Source organism: Dendropsophus ebraccatus, chromosome 2, assembly GCF_027789765.1.
Source record: "Dendropsophus ebraccatus isolate aDenEbr1 chromosome 2, aDenEbr1.pat, whole genome shotgun sequence".
Lineage (NCBI taxonomy): Eukaryota > Metazoa > Chordata > Amphibia > Anura > Hylidae > Dendropsophus > Dendropsophus ebraccatus.
Genome location: NC_091455.1, coordinates 69,862,534 through 69,879,627, shown reverse-complemented (window position 1 = coordinate 69,879,627; position 17,094 = coordinate 69,862,534). Strand labels below are relative to the sequence as shown.

General features: G+C 48.6%; 1 protein-coding gene across 1 annotated transcript; it reads right to left on the bottom strand.

Moving 5' to 3' along the window:
• Positions 1-15,898: 15,898 nt before the first annotated feature.
• LOC138784144 (tigger transposable element-derived protein 1-like) lies at positions 15,899-16,477 on the bottom strand. Its single transcript, XM_069959657.1, has one exon. The coding sequence runs from the start codon at positions 16,475-16,477 to the stop codon at positions 15,899-15,901; it is 579 nt and encodes a 192-aa protein (XP_069815758.1).
• Between the last annotated feature and the right edge of the window lie 617 nt (positions 16,478-17,094).

Genomic DNA, 17,094 nt, shown 5'->3' with positions numbered 1-17,094 from the left:
CAGTCAACAGACTCATATTGCATCTAGTAATACCACATATTTTCTATATAGTATAGGATTTTATTTAAAAAGAATATATATGCAGGACAGGAAATGAATGTTTGATGGCTGGGGCCGCTATTGGTCTGTATTACTGAGGACCTCACACTTACAGGAAGCAAAAGAAAAGTGACTTATGACAGAAATAGAAAAATATTGTTAAATTTCAGACTAGAATAGTGTAAGTTTGTTGCAGGTGACCCTAACTTTGGGAATTTGTTTAGAGAAAAGCCGATTTTGGGTGTATAAGGAACAAATCATTATGCAACTAATTGGTAAAAAAAAAAAAAAAAAAAAAGGTGAAAAAAGTAAAATTAGTAGGCAAACCTAGGAGAAATTTCCCAGAACTGGATGCAGCTTTTTCAGGCACCCAAAGTGGCACAGAGTTTAAAGGCAGCCAACCCATTAGCTAACAAAGCACTTTGCGTCATTAATACTGTAAATCTCTAGTCATTACTATTGAACCTTGTGGAGTTCATTTAGTTCATTTAGGGACGGCTGGTTAACTGTACAAGTGCCAGAATTTATTGAACTTTCTGAATACATACTATTAGTACACAGGCTAATGTACTGACAAAGAAATAGAAGAAATATATTTTCAAGGCAAGATAAACAATAAAAAATGTCCATGCCCTCATGACTAAAGTTGTCCTGATCCCCAAAAGGTTTATTACACCCAGTAGCCAAACACACGAGGGGAGTATGAATACACTTTTGGATTAATTCCCAGTTTAGACTAAAAAAATAAAAGATCCTGGTAAATCTGCATAAAAACAGTGATCAGTGCCATAAACTGTATGTCCCATCATACTAAGCAGCACCATCCGGGAGATACAGTACTGTATGTACCAGCAGAGGGAGTTCCGGTCAGTGAAACACCCTGGAGTTTGTCATGGCCGCGGCGGCGTCCCGTGCTCCGGGACGCCGCCGCAACCGCCATCCAGGTCAGGCAGCCGCCGGGGTCCTGGTGCAGGGACCCGGCGCTGCTGTGTGTTCGGCCCCTGGGGGCGCCTCACCTCGTCCCGCTCCTCCTTCCGTCTGTGCCGGCCGGCGCGCGCGTCCCCGCCTCCTAGGGCGCGCGCGCGCCGGCTGTCTCAGATTTAAAGGGCCAGTCCGCCCCTAATTGGTAGTTGCACACAATCACTCCCTATAAATCCCAGCATGCCCTGTCCCCTGTGTTGGAGCCTCTACATGCTTCCCATAGCGTTTGGCCCAGCTCCCTGTTGTTCCTGTTACCTGTCCGCTACCTGGTCCCTAGTCCTTGTTCCTGATTCCTGTCCGCTACCCAGTCCCTACTCCTAGTCCCTGGTTCCTGCTTCCCGTCTCTCTGCTGTTCCTGTGTCCAGCCTGTCACCTGCGGTACGCTTACACGCCACTGTCAGTACCTGCTCCTGTCACGCCTCGCCTGCCGTCACCAGCAACCAAGCCAGGGGTAGCGACCTGGGGGTCGCCTGCCGCAGCAAGTCCATCCCGCCTTGCGGCGGGCTCTGGTGAAAACCAGCGGCCCCTTAGACTCCGCTCCCTGGTGAGGTTTGTGCCATCGCTGGTGCCGGTCCAGTGGATCCACTACTCCGGGCGTTACAGTAGGCTCCAACCATGGATCCCGGCGAGGTGCCTGATCTCCGTGACGTCGCCAGAGTGGTCGCTCAACAGGCTCAACAGATCCAGCAGCAGTCGCAGCAAATCCAGCAATTGACTGCCGCCCTACAGCAGCATACTACAGGCCAGCGCCCACCACCACCTGCAACCACCTCGGGACTTCGATTGGCCCTCCCGAATAAATATGGAGGTGATCCCAAGTTATGCAGGGGATTCCTGACTCAATGCACAATGCATATTGAATTGTTAAGTAGTCAGTTTCCCACCGAGCGCTCTAAAGTGGCCTTTATCATCAGCCTATTGGAGGGTAGAGCTCTGGCCTGGGCCACGCCACTGTGGGACCGTGATGATCCTGTTGCTGCCAATCTCCGGGCCTTCCTGGCCGAGTTTCGCTCCGTCTTTGAGGAACCTGCCCGTGCCACCTCAGCCGAGACTGCTCTTCTCAACCTATCACAAGGGAGCTCCTCTGTCGGTGACTACGCCATCCAGTTCCGCACCCTGGCAGCAGAATTGGACTGGAATGAGGCCGCCCTAATAGCCACCTTCAAGAAGGGTCTCTCCAGCCGAGTGAAAGACGTACTCTCCGCCCGCGATCTTCCTCCTTCTCTAAACGATCTTATCCTACTGGCTACCAGAGTCGACAACCGGTTTTCCGAGAGAGAGGAGGAGGTTCGGCAGGAACGACGACTGAGCCTGCCCCGTCGCCTTCCTCGGCTGGCACCGGTGTTCCAGAGTCCCGTTGCTCCCATACTGCAGTCGCCTCCAGAAGTCCCTATGCAGGTGGAACGAGCTCGCCTGACTGCTGATGAGAGAGCCCGCCGCATGGAGCTGAATCTCTGTCTCTATTGCGGTGGTGCAGATCATTACCGGCAGGGATGTCCCCAACGTCCTCAGCGTCCGGGAAACGCTCGCACCTAGGTCCGGTGGGAGAGGCCTCCCTAGGTGTGAATGCCACCTCTCCAAGGTTGACTATACCCGTCTCCATCCAGACACCTACAGGGCAAGTTTTCCAGACTTCTGCCCTCATCGACTCTGGCTCTGCTGGCAGTTTCATCTCTGCTTCTTTGGTCCAAAGATGGCGGCTACCCGTGATCCAGCTAGCCCAACCCCGGTCTATCTCTTCGGTTACGGGGGAGATTCTTACCGAAACTGTGCACTGCCAGACGGCACCCCTAGCCTTCCGGGTGGGCGCCTTACATCAGGAGAGGATCTCCTTCTATGTCTTGAGCCATTCCTCCTCTAACATCCTGCTGGGCCTTCCTTGGCTGCAATTTCATGCCCCTAAGCTGGACTGGAGAACTGGGGAGGTTCTCAGCTGGGGCCAGGACTGTCATAACCGGTGTCTGAGATCTCCTCAACCCAAGTGCTCTACGAGGTCTCCTGCTAATGACAAGCCTCTAGCCGGTCTACCAGAGGACTACCAAGATTTCGGTGATGTTTTCTCGGCCAAGGAGGCGGACTCTCTACCACCTCATCGGGTCTATGATTGCCCTATAGACCTTCTTCCCGGGGCATCTCCTCCACGTGGTCGGGTATACCCTCTCTCTGTGCCCGAGACGGAAGCCATGTCCTCCTACATCCGGGAGCACTTACAAAAGGGCTTCATTCGTAAATCCACGTCTCCCGCTGGCGCAGGATTCTTCTTTGTCCAGAAGAAGGACGGTTCCCTTCGCCCATGCATAGACTACCGGGGCTTGAATAAGGTGACTGTTAAAAACCGCTATCCTCTTCCACTTATTCCTGAACTATTCGACCGTCTTCGTGGAGCTAAGATCTTCTCCAAGCTGGATCTCAGGGGAGCGTATAACTTGATCCGTATTCGTAAAGGAGACGAATGGAAGACCGCTTTCAACACCAGAGATGGGCACTACGAATACCTGGTCATGCCATTCGGCCTATGTAATGCTCCAGCGGTCTTCCAGGAATTCGTGAACGACATCTTCCGAGACCTCCTCTATGTCTGCGTCATTGTCTATTTGGACGACATTTTGGTCTTCTCCCCGGATCAGCAGACTCATGTGGCACAAGTGCGTCAGGTCCTCCGAAGACTACGGGCCAACCATTTATACGCCAAGCTTGAAAAGTGTGTTTTCCATCAGCGCAGTCTTCCATTTCTTGGCTATATCGTCTCCGACCAGGGTCTACAAATGGACCCGGCCAAGCTCTCAGCTGTCCTCCAATGGCCACGCCCTGTGGGACTTAGAGCAATCCAGCGTTTCCTTGGATTCGCCAACTATTATCGGCAATTCATCCCTCACTTTTCTACCCTGGTCGCACCCATCGTGGCTCTCACTAAAAAGAAGGCGGACCCCAGACGTTGGCCTCCTGAGGCCGAACAAGCCTTCAATAGCCTCAAGTCTGCCTTTGCCTCTGCTCCTGCCCTAGTCCGCCCGGATGTCTCCAGGCCGTTTTCTCTCGAGGTCGATGCTTCTTCTGTGGGCGCAGGAGCCGTTCTCTCGCAAAGGGACACAGCAGGCAAGACCAGAACCTGCGGGTTCTTTTCTAGGACTTTCTCCCCTGCCGAGAGGAACTATACTATTGGGGACCGTGAACTCCTGGCCATTAAGTTGGCACTGGAGGAGTGGCGTCATCTACTAGAGGGGGCTAAACACCCCGTTAACATCTACACGGACCACAAGAACCTCCTCTACCTCCAGTCGGCTCAACGCCTCAATCCCCGGCAGGCCAGGTGGTCTCTCTTCTTCTCTCGGTTTAACTTTACCATCCATTTTCGTCCAGCCGAGAGGAACCTAAAGGCCGATGCATTATCCCGAGCATCCGATGTCATGGGGCATGAGGAATCTCCTCGTCACATAATACCTCCCGACCGCCTAGTACCAGTTGCTACTTCTGCTCTGCAGAGACTGCCCCCCGGGAAGACTTATGTGCGCCCCGCGCTCCGTAGACGCATCTTGAAGTGGGGGCATTCCTCTTTGGTGGCCGGGCATCCAGGAACTCAAAAGACTGGGCAATTGATCACCCGTCACTACTGGTGGCCCAATCTCCTCCAGGATGTCAAGGATTTTGTGGCTTCCTGTGCAGTCTGTGCCAGGAATAAGTCTCCCCGTCAAAGACCTGCCGGCCTACTTTTGCCCTTGCCAGTCCCGGACCATCCCTGGCACCACATTGGGATGGATTTCATCACCGACCTACCACCATCTGCGGGCAATACTGTTATTTGGGTGGTGACGGACCGCTTCTCTAAAATGGCTCACTTCGTGGCTCTTCCTGGCCTACCCTCTGCTCCTCGTCTGGCTCAGTTGTTCTTCCGACACATCTTCCGCCTGCATGGACTTCCTCTTCACATTGTGTCCGACCGAGGCTCTCAATTTGTCTCTAAGTTTTGGCGTGCCCTCTGCTCGCAGCTCCAAGTAAAGCTGGACTTCTCATCAGCCTACCATCCCCAGTCTAACGGGCAAGTGGAGAGAGTCAATCAGATCCTGGGTAACTACCTACGGCATTTTGTGTCCAGCCGCCAAGACAACTGGTCCGACCTCCTTCCATGGGCGGAATTCTCCTATAACCATCTGGACTCGAGTTCCACAGGCAAGTCTCCTTTCTATGTGGTCTACGGGCATCATCCTCGTCCTCCTCTGCCTCTCTCTCCATCCTCTGGGGTCCCAGCCGTGGAGGAGCTGTTATCTGACCTGCAGTCGATCTGGGAACAAACTCGACAGTCCTTACTCAAAGCCTCAGAACGCATGAAGGACCAGGCTGATAAGAAGAGGAGACCTGCCACGAATTTTCGTCCAGGTGACAAAGTCTGGCTCTCGGCCAAATATGTTCGACTCAAGATTCCCAGCTACAAGTTGGGTCCCCGATTCCTTGGTCCTTTTTCGGTGCTGAAACGCATAAACCCTGTCACCTACAAACTCCGCCTGCCCCCTACTATGCGGATTCCGAACACCTTCCATGTCTCCCTCTTGAAGCCTGTGGTCCTCAACCGGTTCTCCGATCAGTCTCCGTTCTCTGTTCCACAAGCCGTCTCAGACGACGTCTACGTTGTTAAAGATATTCTGGCCATGAAAACTGTCAGAGGGAGACGTTTCTTCCTGGTGGACTGGAGAGGATTTGGTCCGGAGGAGAGGTCCTGGGAACCCGAGGCTAACATCCTGGATAAAGATCTCATCAAGGGGTTCCTGCAGGCAAGAAAGAGGGGGAGGCCAAAGGGGGGGGGTACTGTCATGGCCGCGGCGGCGTCCCGTGCTCCGGGACGCCGCCGCAACCGCCATCCAGGTCAGGCAGCCGCCGGGGTCCTGGTGCAGAGACCCGGCGCTGCTGTGTGTTCGGCCCCTGGGGGCGCCTCACCTCGTCCCGCTCCTCCTTCCGTCTGTGCCGGCCGGCGCGCGCGTCCCCGCCTCCTCGGGCGCGCGCGCGCCGGCTGTCTCAGATTTAAAGGGCCAGTCCGCCCCTAATTGGTAGTTGCACACAATCACTCCCTATAAATCCCAGCATGCCCTGTCCCCTGTGTTGGAGCCTCTACATGCTTCCCATAGCGTTTGGCCCAGCTCCCTGTTGTTCCTGTTACCTGTCCGCTACCTGGTCCCTAGTCCTTGTTCCTGATTCCTGTCCGCTACCCAGTCCCTACTCCTAGTCCCTGGTTCCTGCTTCCCGTCTCTCTGCTGTTCCTGTGTCCAGCCTGTCACCTGCGGTACGCTTACACGCCACTGTCAGTACCTGCTCCTGTCACGCCTCGCCTGCCGTCACCAGCAACCAAGCCAGGGGTAGCGACCTGGGGGTCGCCTGCCGCAGCAAGTCCATCCCGCCTTGCGGCGGGCTCTGGTGAAAACCAGCGGCCCCTTAGACTCCGCTCCCTGGTGAGGTTTGTGCCATCGCTGGTGCCGGTCCAGTGGATCCACTACTCCGGGCGTTACAGAGTTGTACTACAGTCAGCTCAGATGTGCATGCATATAACCAGTATGCACAGGTGGTAATTTTAACATCTTCACCACCAGTCTTTTTAGCAATTTTAAGCCCTTGGTGGGTTGAGGCTACATTTGCCTTTGAAAACTGCAGAGAAAATGAAGAAAAAATCCACTACAAGAATAGCTTGTGCTTTATAAGCAACTGCTGGCATAACATGGTCCTGCAAAAGCCTTTCTTTATTATAATCTGACAGGCCTGGTAGTTGCAGTGAGCAGATAAATTTAGGTGTATGTGGGGGGGGGATATCAAGATTGGATGTCTCTCTGCCCAGACCGCCACAGAACATAAAAATTTGCATAGGCTTTGCACAACACGAGCATTTATGCAAATATTCTTTTTCCACTGCCAACGCAGCTTTATCAGCAGGGGCGCTAAGGATGAAGGCAATCCATATGCTATTGAGGTGATTTAGTGCACTCAGGTCAGCACTACCCCTCTCAGTACATTGATCCGCCTTGGCCAGCACACCCCGGCGCTCTGCAGTAATGATCCACTGGGGTGGATCGGTGCACTAAGAAATGTAGTCCCATCTCCAGTGCACCAAAATTAACTTCCTCCTCAGTGCCCCATGCACAATGTTCACAGAACGTATCTTTTGTATTAATCATGGCTGTTGTTGCCAATTTGCAACAATGACCGTGATAAATACAAAAGATATATTGCATAGTACACATAGTATACACGCCGGCCGAGATTGCAACCGGCTGCACAAAAAACTGACATGACAGTTTTGCGCGGCCGCTATTTACTAATTAGCAGCCGCACAGAACTGCCAATTCACACAATGGAGAGTGCGGCCCGCATCCCTAATCGATAGAAATGAAGTTTATCCTGACACCGGCCGTTCTGTGACACGGCTGGGTCACAGAGCGGCCAGTGTCTTATGATGCTTCTAACCTGCTAATAGTTGGTAGTTTCCCTCTGTCAGAACTGGCAGCGTAATTTAAACAATGTAAAAGCCTGTCGTTGGTGGTATAGGGGACAGATCATCTCCTCCCAATATGATCAGGGGCTCATGGCCTGTACTAGTCTTCCATGACTGTTGTGACTGATCTATTGCTAAAATCTAGCATTAAAATGCAGATCAGATCTATTGATGTAATACTATAGTATTACATCAATTCCTGTTAGCATCAAGTTCAGTGCTCAGAAGCATTAGGCAGACTCGTAGAAAATGAATTGAGCACAGGTTGCCCAGACCCAGTGAGTGCTTCATTCACTGCAGGGACAATTGCATATCTATCCTTAATATTAGTGCTCCCACCTGCCACCAGTTTATAATCCCTAACAATCCACAAACAATCAGTTTGCTTCCTGACTCAGAATATATTTTTAGAGAAACAAAGTTAAAATACGTTACAAGGTATTATTGGTCCTGCAAAAAATAATATTAGTCTTACGGGTAAGACAGTTTCTCTGAAACCTTGATTTTGAAGTGTCTTGGGAATCAATGGTATGGGAAGGAAGGCATAAGCCATCTTGAATCTCCAGGGATGTGCCAGAGAATCTACACTCAGTGCCCCGTCCTTTAAGGAATCTAAGGAAAATAAATCTTTTAGCTTCCTGTTTCGTCGTGTGGTAAACAGGTCTACTTCTGGAAGTCCCCATTTGTCCACCAACATCTGAAAAATCTCTTCCTTCAGACACCATTCTCCTTAGTCAATAGTATGTCTGCTAAGGAACTACACTTTGAGATTTTCCGCTCCCTTCAGATGTGTTGCTTACAAGGAAAGGAGATGCCTCTCTGCCCAGACAAATATATGTTCTGATATTATCTGTAGAGTTTTGTTTGGGGCTTCCTTGATATCATCTGAGAGTATGTGTACATGAGAGCCTTCTAAGGTAGATTCTGCTTGTTTTAAGGCTATCAGGACAGCTTTTAGTTCCCTGAAATTTGACAACTTCCTGGAAGTTCTTGGCGACTTGCCCTGTAACAGAAGAGAGGCCACATGTGTTCCCCATCCAGATTGACTTGCATCTGTGGAGAGGATAATTTTTGGAATGGGTTACAATGTACTCCTTTCTCCAAGTTAGCAGATGTCGTCCACCAGAGAATGGACTTCTTCACCTGTCTGGGAAGAAACATCACCTTGTCCAATACTGAGTCCAGTCTGTTCTAAGATGAAAGGATTGATGTCTGCAGAATTCTTGAATGAGCCTGGCTCCAGGATGCAGGCCATCATAGATCACAAAATGTGCATGGCTTCCTTTATGCTGCATGAGTCCTTCTTCCTGAAGAGACTGATCCGCTGGACTAGAAATGTAGAATCTCTTTTCTGAGGGAAGAAAAGCATTTGTTTTTTTGAATCTAGTAGGATACCATGTAATACCTTCCTCGTATCTGGTACTAGATCTGACTTTTTTATTTGTTTATGATTCAGCCAAGGGAGGTCAGAAGATCCGATGCTACCTGCAGATCCTGTTGGAGCTTCTGGTTGGATTCTGCTATGAACAAAAGGTCATCCAGATAAGACACAACATTGATTTTCAAGAGATGAAGGTAAGATATCACCCCCCCCACCCATGACATTCAAGAAGATTCGAGGAGCTGAGGATATCCCAGAGGGTGAAGCTGTGAACTGGTAATGACATAGATTTCCATCCTCAATCTGAGGTACTTGTGGGAGGAGCCATGAATCGGTATGTGGTAATATGCATCCTTGAGATCGAGGGATACCATCACCGAATTTTCTGAGACTAGGGGAGTTGTGGTTTTTATCGATTCCATCTTGAACTTTAGGTAAATTTGTTGATCGGTTTCAAGTTTATAATTAACCTGTAGGAACCATTGGGTTTTGGTACAAGAAAAAGATTTGAGTAATGCCCCTTCCTGAGTTCCTTCACTGGGACAGGGGTTACTACATTTGACTTTATTAGCTCGTTTACACTTCTCACAAGCTCTTCTTGAAGGGCTTTTGATGTTTGTCGGGAAATCAAAAACCTTTTGGGGAAAAAGCGTTAACAGTTTTATACTGTAGCCTTGATGAATTATATTCAGTATCCACTGATTTTGGGAGATGGAGTGCCAAGCTTTTCGAAACTCAGCCAGACTCCCTCCGACTGGAATGCCGTCATGGCTTGTCTTGGGAGGATTTGCGGTTATAAAAAATATTTTTCCCTTTACCTCCTTTATTGTAGCTCCAACATTCTCCTTTCCCTTTGCCTCTATAATTCTCCTGGAATCTGTATTGTTCCTTCTTTTTGGGGGTCTTACCCTCCAGAAGAGATGTCTTTTTATCTGATGACTTTTCTAGAATCTTATCTAGAGCAGAGCCAAAAACATACTTGCAAAGTTGTGCTGCTTTCGTGTGGGCTTCATCTTTAGGGGTTACATGTAGCAGGTAGGGAAGGAATAGAAGTAGAAAGAAGTACTGGAGCAGATGTAGGAATTACTGGACCAGACATAGTGGCTTAGGTATTAACTGCAGCAGGGATATTTACTGGAGCAGCTATTGTAGCTGGAGCTTGAGCGACAGTAAGGGCCCTATTCCACAGGAACGATAAAAGGCCGAATCGGCCCCATTCAGCCGATTATTGCTCAGTTATCATCGGCTGATCGTTCATTTAGGGCCAGGCCAGGGGCGTAGCTAGGGGTTCAGCCTAGGGGGGGGCGAGTGAGTCTGAGTGGGCCCCCAACCAACCTTACCTATAGGGAACCTCAGCAGGTGACAAGGTTTTCTGAATAATAAAAGGAATATTCTTCTACATTACTCATAGTGGATAAGGATAAAGAGCAGTGTAAGAGGCTTCTGTACATTTCATATATAGAACCACAAAAAAATGTAAAGTGCTTAAGATTAGAAAAATATAGCTGCCTTCTTCCACAGACAGCACCATTCTTGTCCTCAGTTTGTGTGTGGTATTCGACTGAAGTGAATAGTGCCAAGCTGTGATACCACACACAACCTAAGAACAGGGGTGGCGCTGTTTTGGAAGAAAGCAACTATGTTTTTTTTCTTAATTCTGAAGAACCCTTTTAACCAGATTATCTTTGCCTAAAAATAATAGTGGTATAGGTTATATGTTTTTAGACATTAAGGCTATGTTCACACTGCATATGAGTCCGGCCACATTTCGTACGCCGGCGTACATGTGCGGCTGAAACTACAGGCGTGGGAAAAATCGACATGCGGCCGGATGCGTACGAAAAGCGAACATACGCCCGTAGTACAGTTATGCTTCCCTAGCTTGATTTGAAGCGATCTGAAACAGGTCATTTACTTGGAAATCTTCGCCCAGCCCAATAAACCACACAGAACCTTTTGGATCGAAAAATCAAGTTCAATTTGGCTGAAATAAGTACTTCGTACGGGACCGCATGGAAATCCACGGCCGTGAGTTTCAACATTTCCGTCCTCAAACAATGCTCTTGTTCATTCTTTACAGCGCCGTATACGATCCGGCCGTGCTCATACGTAGTGTGCACTGTGCAGCCGTATATCATATACTTCCCAGCGAACTCATCAAACTCAAAACTACGTGCAGAAACATACGCAGTGTGAACATAGCCTCAAAGGGGTGAGCTGGTTGTGATCATACATGTACAATCCAAGATATGTGATGAGCTGCTAGATATCCATTTCTTATCTATCTATCTATCTCCTATCTATCTATCTCTATCTATCTATCTTCTACTATCTATCTATCTATCTATCTATCTATCTTCTACTATCTATCTATCTATCTATCTATCTCCTATCTATCTATCTCCTATCTATCTATCTATCTCCTATCTATCTATCTATCTATCTATCTATCTATCTATCTATCTATCTATCTATCTATTATCTATCTATCTATCTCCTATCTATCTATCTCCTATCTATCTATCTATTATCTATCTATCTATCTCCTATCTATCTATCTATCTATCTATCACATTACAGGAGGAGATATAAGAGGACAATGATCACATGTCCTTCATGCACCAGCATCTTCTCAGCCCCGCCCCCTCATGACATCACCACAGGTCCTTCATCCACAAGATTCCTCTCCAGTTCTCAGCCCCGCCTCCTTATGATGTCACCACAGGTCCTTCCTCATCGCTCTGCAGGCTGTCTGCAAAAGAAATAGCTTTTTCAGACAGCATTAAAGGGAACCAATCACTGGAAAAAAGCATATAGAGCTTTTGAAATGTGCTGTTAGAGCACACAGCACACTTGCCACACGTGTTTCCATAGCCTCCGTGCCTTCCCCGTGTAAGCCGCAAAGTAACTTTATAAAACTGGCGCCCTGTATGCTAATTACCTGAGGTAGTGACCTGGGCGGTGTTCGGCTAGCAGGTAGTCACGGTCCCCTGGGCGTTCTTCCGCTGTAATCACGCCCCTCTGGGCGTGATTCAAATGGCTGAGTGGCTGTGGCGTCACTCGGGAGCGCGCCGTGCCCAACGTCGGCGCGCTTACGTACTGATGCCGGACGCCGCCGCACATGCGCAGTGCAGCCGCTTTCATTCCGGTTGGACTGCGCCTGTGCAGAATAGCCTCGAACTCCGGCTAACAGGCTATTCGAGGCTATTCTGCACAGGCGCAGTACCGCCGGAATTGAAGCGGCTGCACTGCGCATGTGCGGCGGCGTCCGGCATCAGAATGTCACAGCTACTCGGCCATTTGAATCACGCCCAGAGGGGCGTGATTACCGCGGTAGAACGCCCAGGGGACAGTGACTACCTGCTAGCCGAACACCGCCCAGGTGACTACCTCAGGTAATTAGCATACAGGGCGCCAGTTTTATAAAGTTACTTTGCGGCTTACACGGGGAAGGCACGGAGGCTATGGAAACACGTGTGGCAAGTGTGCTGTGTGCTCTAACAGCACCTTTCAAAAGCTCTATATGCGTTTTTCCGGTGATTGGTTCCCTTTAAGCCTCTGAGACCTCAGTGGGCCCCTGCCAGTGTGGGCCCAGGAGCCACCGCCCCCCCTGCACCCCAAATTTCGCTTATGGGCCAGGCCTAAAATCATCGTTCCCCCACCACGCATCGCTACGGTGGAATAGTGGTGCGCGGCGGGCAACCGACGATTTGAGAAGCACAATACATTACCTGCAGGGCTTCTCCTCCTCTCCTCCTCTGCTCTGTCTTCCTCCCTGGGTCCCGTGCGCTCTAGCTTCAGAGTGGCCTGTCAGCTGACAGAGCGCTCAGCCAATCACAGGCCGGGACCGCCGCGGGCTGTGATTGGCTGAGTGGCCTCTCAGCTGACAGGTCATTCTGAAGCTAGAGTGCGTGGGACCCGGGGAGGAAGACAGAGCAGAGGAGAAGCCCTGCAGGTAGTGTATGCTGCAAGGGCTTCAAGGACATCAGTAACAATGTCCCTGCAGCCCTCGCTTAACGATCATCGGGCCGTGAAATAGACCCAGTAAACGAGCGGCGATCTAGCAGATCAGCGCTCGTTTACATCGTTGATCGGGCCCTGCTCGGACCGTGGAATAGGGCCCTAATAGTAGGAGTAGGTCTGGAAGCAGCTATTTCAGCCTTTATCATATCTCTAATTTCAGATAAGAAGGAGGATCTGTCTTCCTTTACAATATCTCCTATACAGGAGGGACATATATTTTTCTTGCATGAGGAAGAGAACCTAGCGCCACAGCAGATGCATTTTCTGACTTGAGGGGCTTTAGCTTTTTCTTTAGTTGTTCTAGAAATATTGCAGGCTAGTGAAACAGAATCTTAAGGAGGCTACATAAGGAAAGCCCACCCCCTGGTGCAAGGCTATTAGAAAATATGGGAAATACATACAACACAATCCCTCACCTTATAAGTTTAGCATACAAATTAGGGACACTTACTGCCGGCTGCGGTTGAGGGGCTTTGTCTGCTGGGACAGCCTTCTCTGCAGGAGAGGCCTTGTCTGCTGGAGCACCACTATCCATGTTCCCAGGCACAGACCTCAGATCAGAGCCCTGAAGTGAGAGCAGATTCTTTAAAAAGACCATGCAGACACCCGGAAGTTCAGTTCCGGTGTGTGACGCTCCCGAGACGCGTCACTTCCAGATCTGCCGCGGGCATCCTCCCACCGCTGGCCTAAGCCGTAAGTAGGCCTTACTGCACCCATGCCCTTTCCTAAGCTGGAGGCCATGGCAGAGGAGATGCTACAGAGGCCGCCACATGCAGTATCTCTAGCACGGCCACCCGTCACACTCAGGGATATGGTGCGCACAGCGGCCATTCCCTCCTCACGGCCACACAGTCCTAACTCACTTCAGTAGGGACACCTCATCTTCATGATGGACCCCAACACTATCATGCCTGCCCTTACAGGGACAGGAAAAGCACTGGTGAGAGTGGGAAGGGGAGGGGTTCTTAACCTCTTGTGTTTGTGCTTTTCCTGTCCCTTAGAGATGCTCCAGCCAAGTACCGCCAAAAATGAAATTGGTTATAGACATTAACTAAATAAGGTCAAAATCACACTGCAGTCATAGGCTCTGTATAAAGTCTTTGTCAGCAGTTCATTCCCAGATCAAAGCCCCCCTAACAATATGACTGACCTGTATGTCCCAGTAGTAACGGCAAGTGAAAATGACCCGTAGTGAGTAATAATTTACCTTGTAGCTAGAAAAATGCCAATATAAGACAATATAATCAATAGTAATGCCCCCTTTCCCAATAATAATGTCCCCCGTGGCCAGTAATAATACCTACATTGTAGCCAGATACAATGCCCCCTGCAGCTAGATGCAGTGCTCTCTTTAGCCTTTCAACAAATAAGCCCCATATAGTCAGGTTTGCGCCATGTAGCAAGATAAGCCTTGGTAGCCTGGAATGACCCATACAACTAGGTATGCCCCTTGTATCTAAATACAGTGGTACCTCGGTTTTCGAACCTAATTGGTTCCGGAAGGTAGTTTGAAAACCAAGCAGTTCAAAAACCGAGCAGTGTTTTCCCATAGAAAGCAATGTAAATGTGTTTAATTGGTTCCGGCACCTAAAAAATTAGCAAACACCACTCATTTTTTGCATTGAAAAGTGCCCAGTTTATTCAATGCAATAAGACAGCAAACAGTACTATGCAGTACAGTATGCAGAACTGTATTTAAAACAACAAATGTTCAACAAAACATCAGTGAATGGTAAAGAGGGAGAGTGAGAAGAGGAGGGATCTTCTTCTTTTATACTGTAATGTCCTCAGGCAATTCACTGAGTTGAAGAAGAGTGAGAGGAAGAAGAATGGACTTCAAAAGTGTCAGAAGCCAAGTCACTTTCTGGAGTCTTCTCTTTTGTCTGCCTTTTTGCTGGAGGTTCTCCAACGAGAGGTATACATAGCTGTCTCAATAAAAACCTGTCAATGGAAACCTGCTTTTGTCTTTTCTTGAGGATCATTCTAAAGTAAGAGACAATACGGTCATTCACTAAGTTAAGGATACGGTCTGTTCCAGCTCTGTCAGGGTGGTGCTTTTCAAAAAAACTTTGCATTTGTGACCACTTACCACACATTTCTTTCAGGACTGAGGTGGGAACTTCTTCCCTTTGCTCCTCTTCTTGAGCTGCAGATTCTTCTGCCAAAATTTCTTGATGTTCCTTATCTAGATCCTGCAGTTCTTCTGTTGTGAGCTCATCTCGGTGCTCCTCCACCAACTCTGCTACATCTTCAGCATTGACCTCCAAGCCCAGGGACTCACCCAGAGACAAAATTTCCTCAACAACAGGCTCAGCTCTACATTCTGATCCTTCTGTGCCCTTATCTACTACAGCATCAGGCCACAATTTCTTCCACGCAGAGTTCAGTGTGCGAAAGGAGACATCACCCCAAGCCTTGTCTATAAGTCTTATGCAATGAAGAATGTTAAAATGCTCCTTCCAAAACTCTCGGAGGGTCAACTGAGTATCAGATGTGACTTCAAAGCACCTCTGAAAAAGAGCTTTTGTGTAGAGTTTCTTGAAATTTGATATCACCTGTTGGTCCATGGGCTGGATTAGGGGAGTATTATTTGGTGGCAAAAATTTGACTGAAATAAAGTTGCAGTCCTGCATCAGAGTGTCCTCTAGTCCTGGAGGGTGTGCTGGAGCATTGTCCATGATAAGAAGTGCTTTCAGTGGCAGCTGTTTTTCATGAAGATATTTTTTCACAGATGGACCAAAGACTTCATGTACCCATTCACGAAAAAATTGCCTGGTCACCCATGCTTTATTATTTGCCCTCCACATTACATTAAGCTTGCTCTTCATAACATTGTTTTTATTAAAAACTCTGGGGTTTTCGCTATGGTACACAAGCAATGGCTTCAGCTTTAAGTCTCCACTTGTGTTCCCACACAACAATAGAGTCAATCTATCCTTCATTGGCTTATGCCCTGGCAAATGTGTTTCCTCTTGTGTGATGTAGGTTCTGTTCGGCATTTTTTTCTAAAACAGGCCAGTCTCGTCACAGTTGAACACTTGCTGTGGAACAAAACCTTCAGTTTCTATGTATGCTTTAAATTCTGAAGCAAACTGTTCTGCAGCTTCTTTGTTGGCACTGGCAGCCTCACCATGTCTAACTACGCTATGAATTCCACTTCTCTTTTTAAAGTTATCAAACCAGCCGTGATTGGCCTTGAACGTTTCAGCTTCACCACTTGTTCCAGGAGTATCTCTAGTTAGATCTGCATACACTTGCAGTGCTTTGTGACTGATCATGGCCTCTGAAACACTATCACCAGCTACCTGTTTTTCAATTATCCACATCAGTAATAATCTCTCCATTGTCTGAGGCCTTTGCTTTGTTAATGTTGTTACTCCTTTGGCTACGTCAGCTTCTTTAATAGCATCTATTTGTTTCAGTATTGTGGATACTGTTGACTTAGCCATGCCATACTGAGTGACTAATTCACACACACGTACACCTTGCTCAAACTTGGCAACAATTTCTTTTTTTAACTCAATTGTTGTTCTGATTTTTTTCCTCCTCTTTCCATCCTTTGTATCACGTTTTTTGGGTGGCATAATGATGGTATTGATGGAGTACTATGCTGTACTGTGCTGTACACTGTATACAATCTAGAAGAAGAACGAACAAACAATGTGTAACCCTTACTGTACTCCCTACAGGTTCAGTAGTGGACCAACTTCTCTCATTCTTTATAGTGCACCCCAACCTCAGCTCTGTAAAGGATGGGAGATGGTGGTGCACTAGCTGTATGTAGCACTGAAACATTGCCTCAGGGGCTATACGGTACAGTACTCACCAGGTGGACTTGGGTGGGACAAGGGCACTGTCACCAGTGATTCACACTGCCAGGGATACTGCTTCTGTACACTGTACTGTACTGTATACTTTACAGTACAATCTAGAATAAAAAACAGGCATGTAACCCTTACTGTTCCATACTGTACCCCCCTCAGCAACTACTGTACAGGTACAGTACTGTACCATACCCATACTGTACTGTACAGTAGTCCTATACTGTACTGTATTCCCCCTCACACAGACACACACACTACCACAACTGACCCCCCTTACAACACACACACTATCACCAGGCATAAACATTCAACTGGCCCCCGCTCCCCCTCATCGGCATACTGTATATCTGTGATGCTTGGCTGATGCCCCTTGTAAC

Excerpts from the sequence above, each read along its gene's own strand:
- LOC138784144 (XM_069959657.1), bottom strand. The coding sequence starts at position 16,477 with ATGCCACCCAAAAAACGTGATACAAAGGATGGAAAGAGGAGGAAAAAA.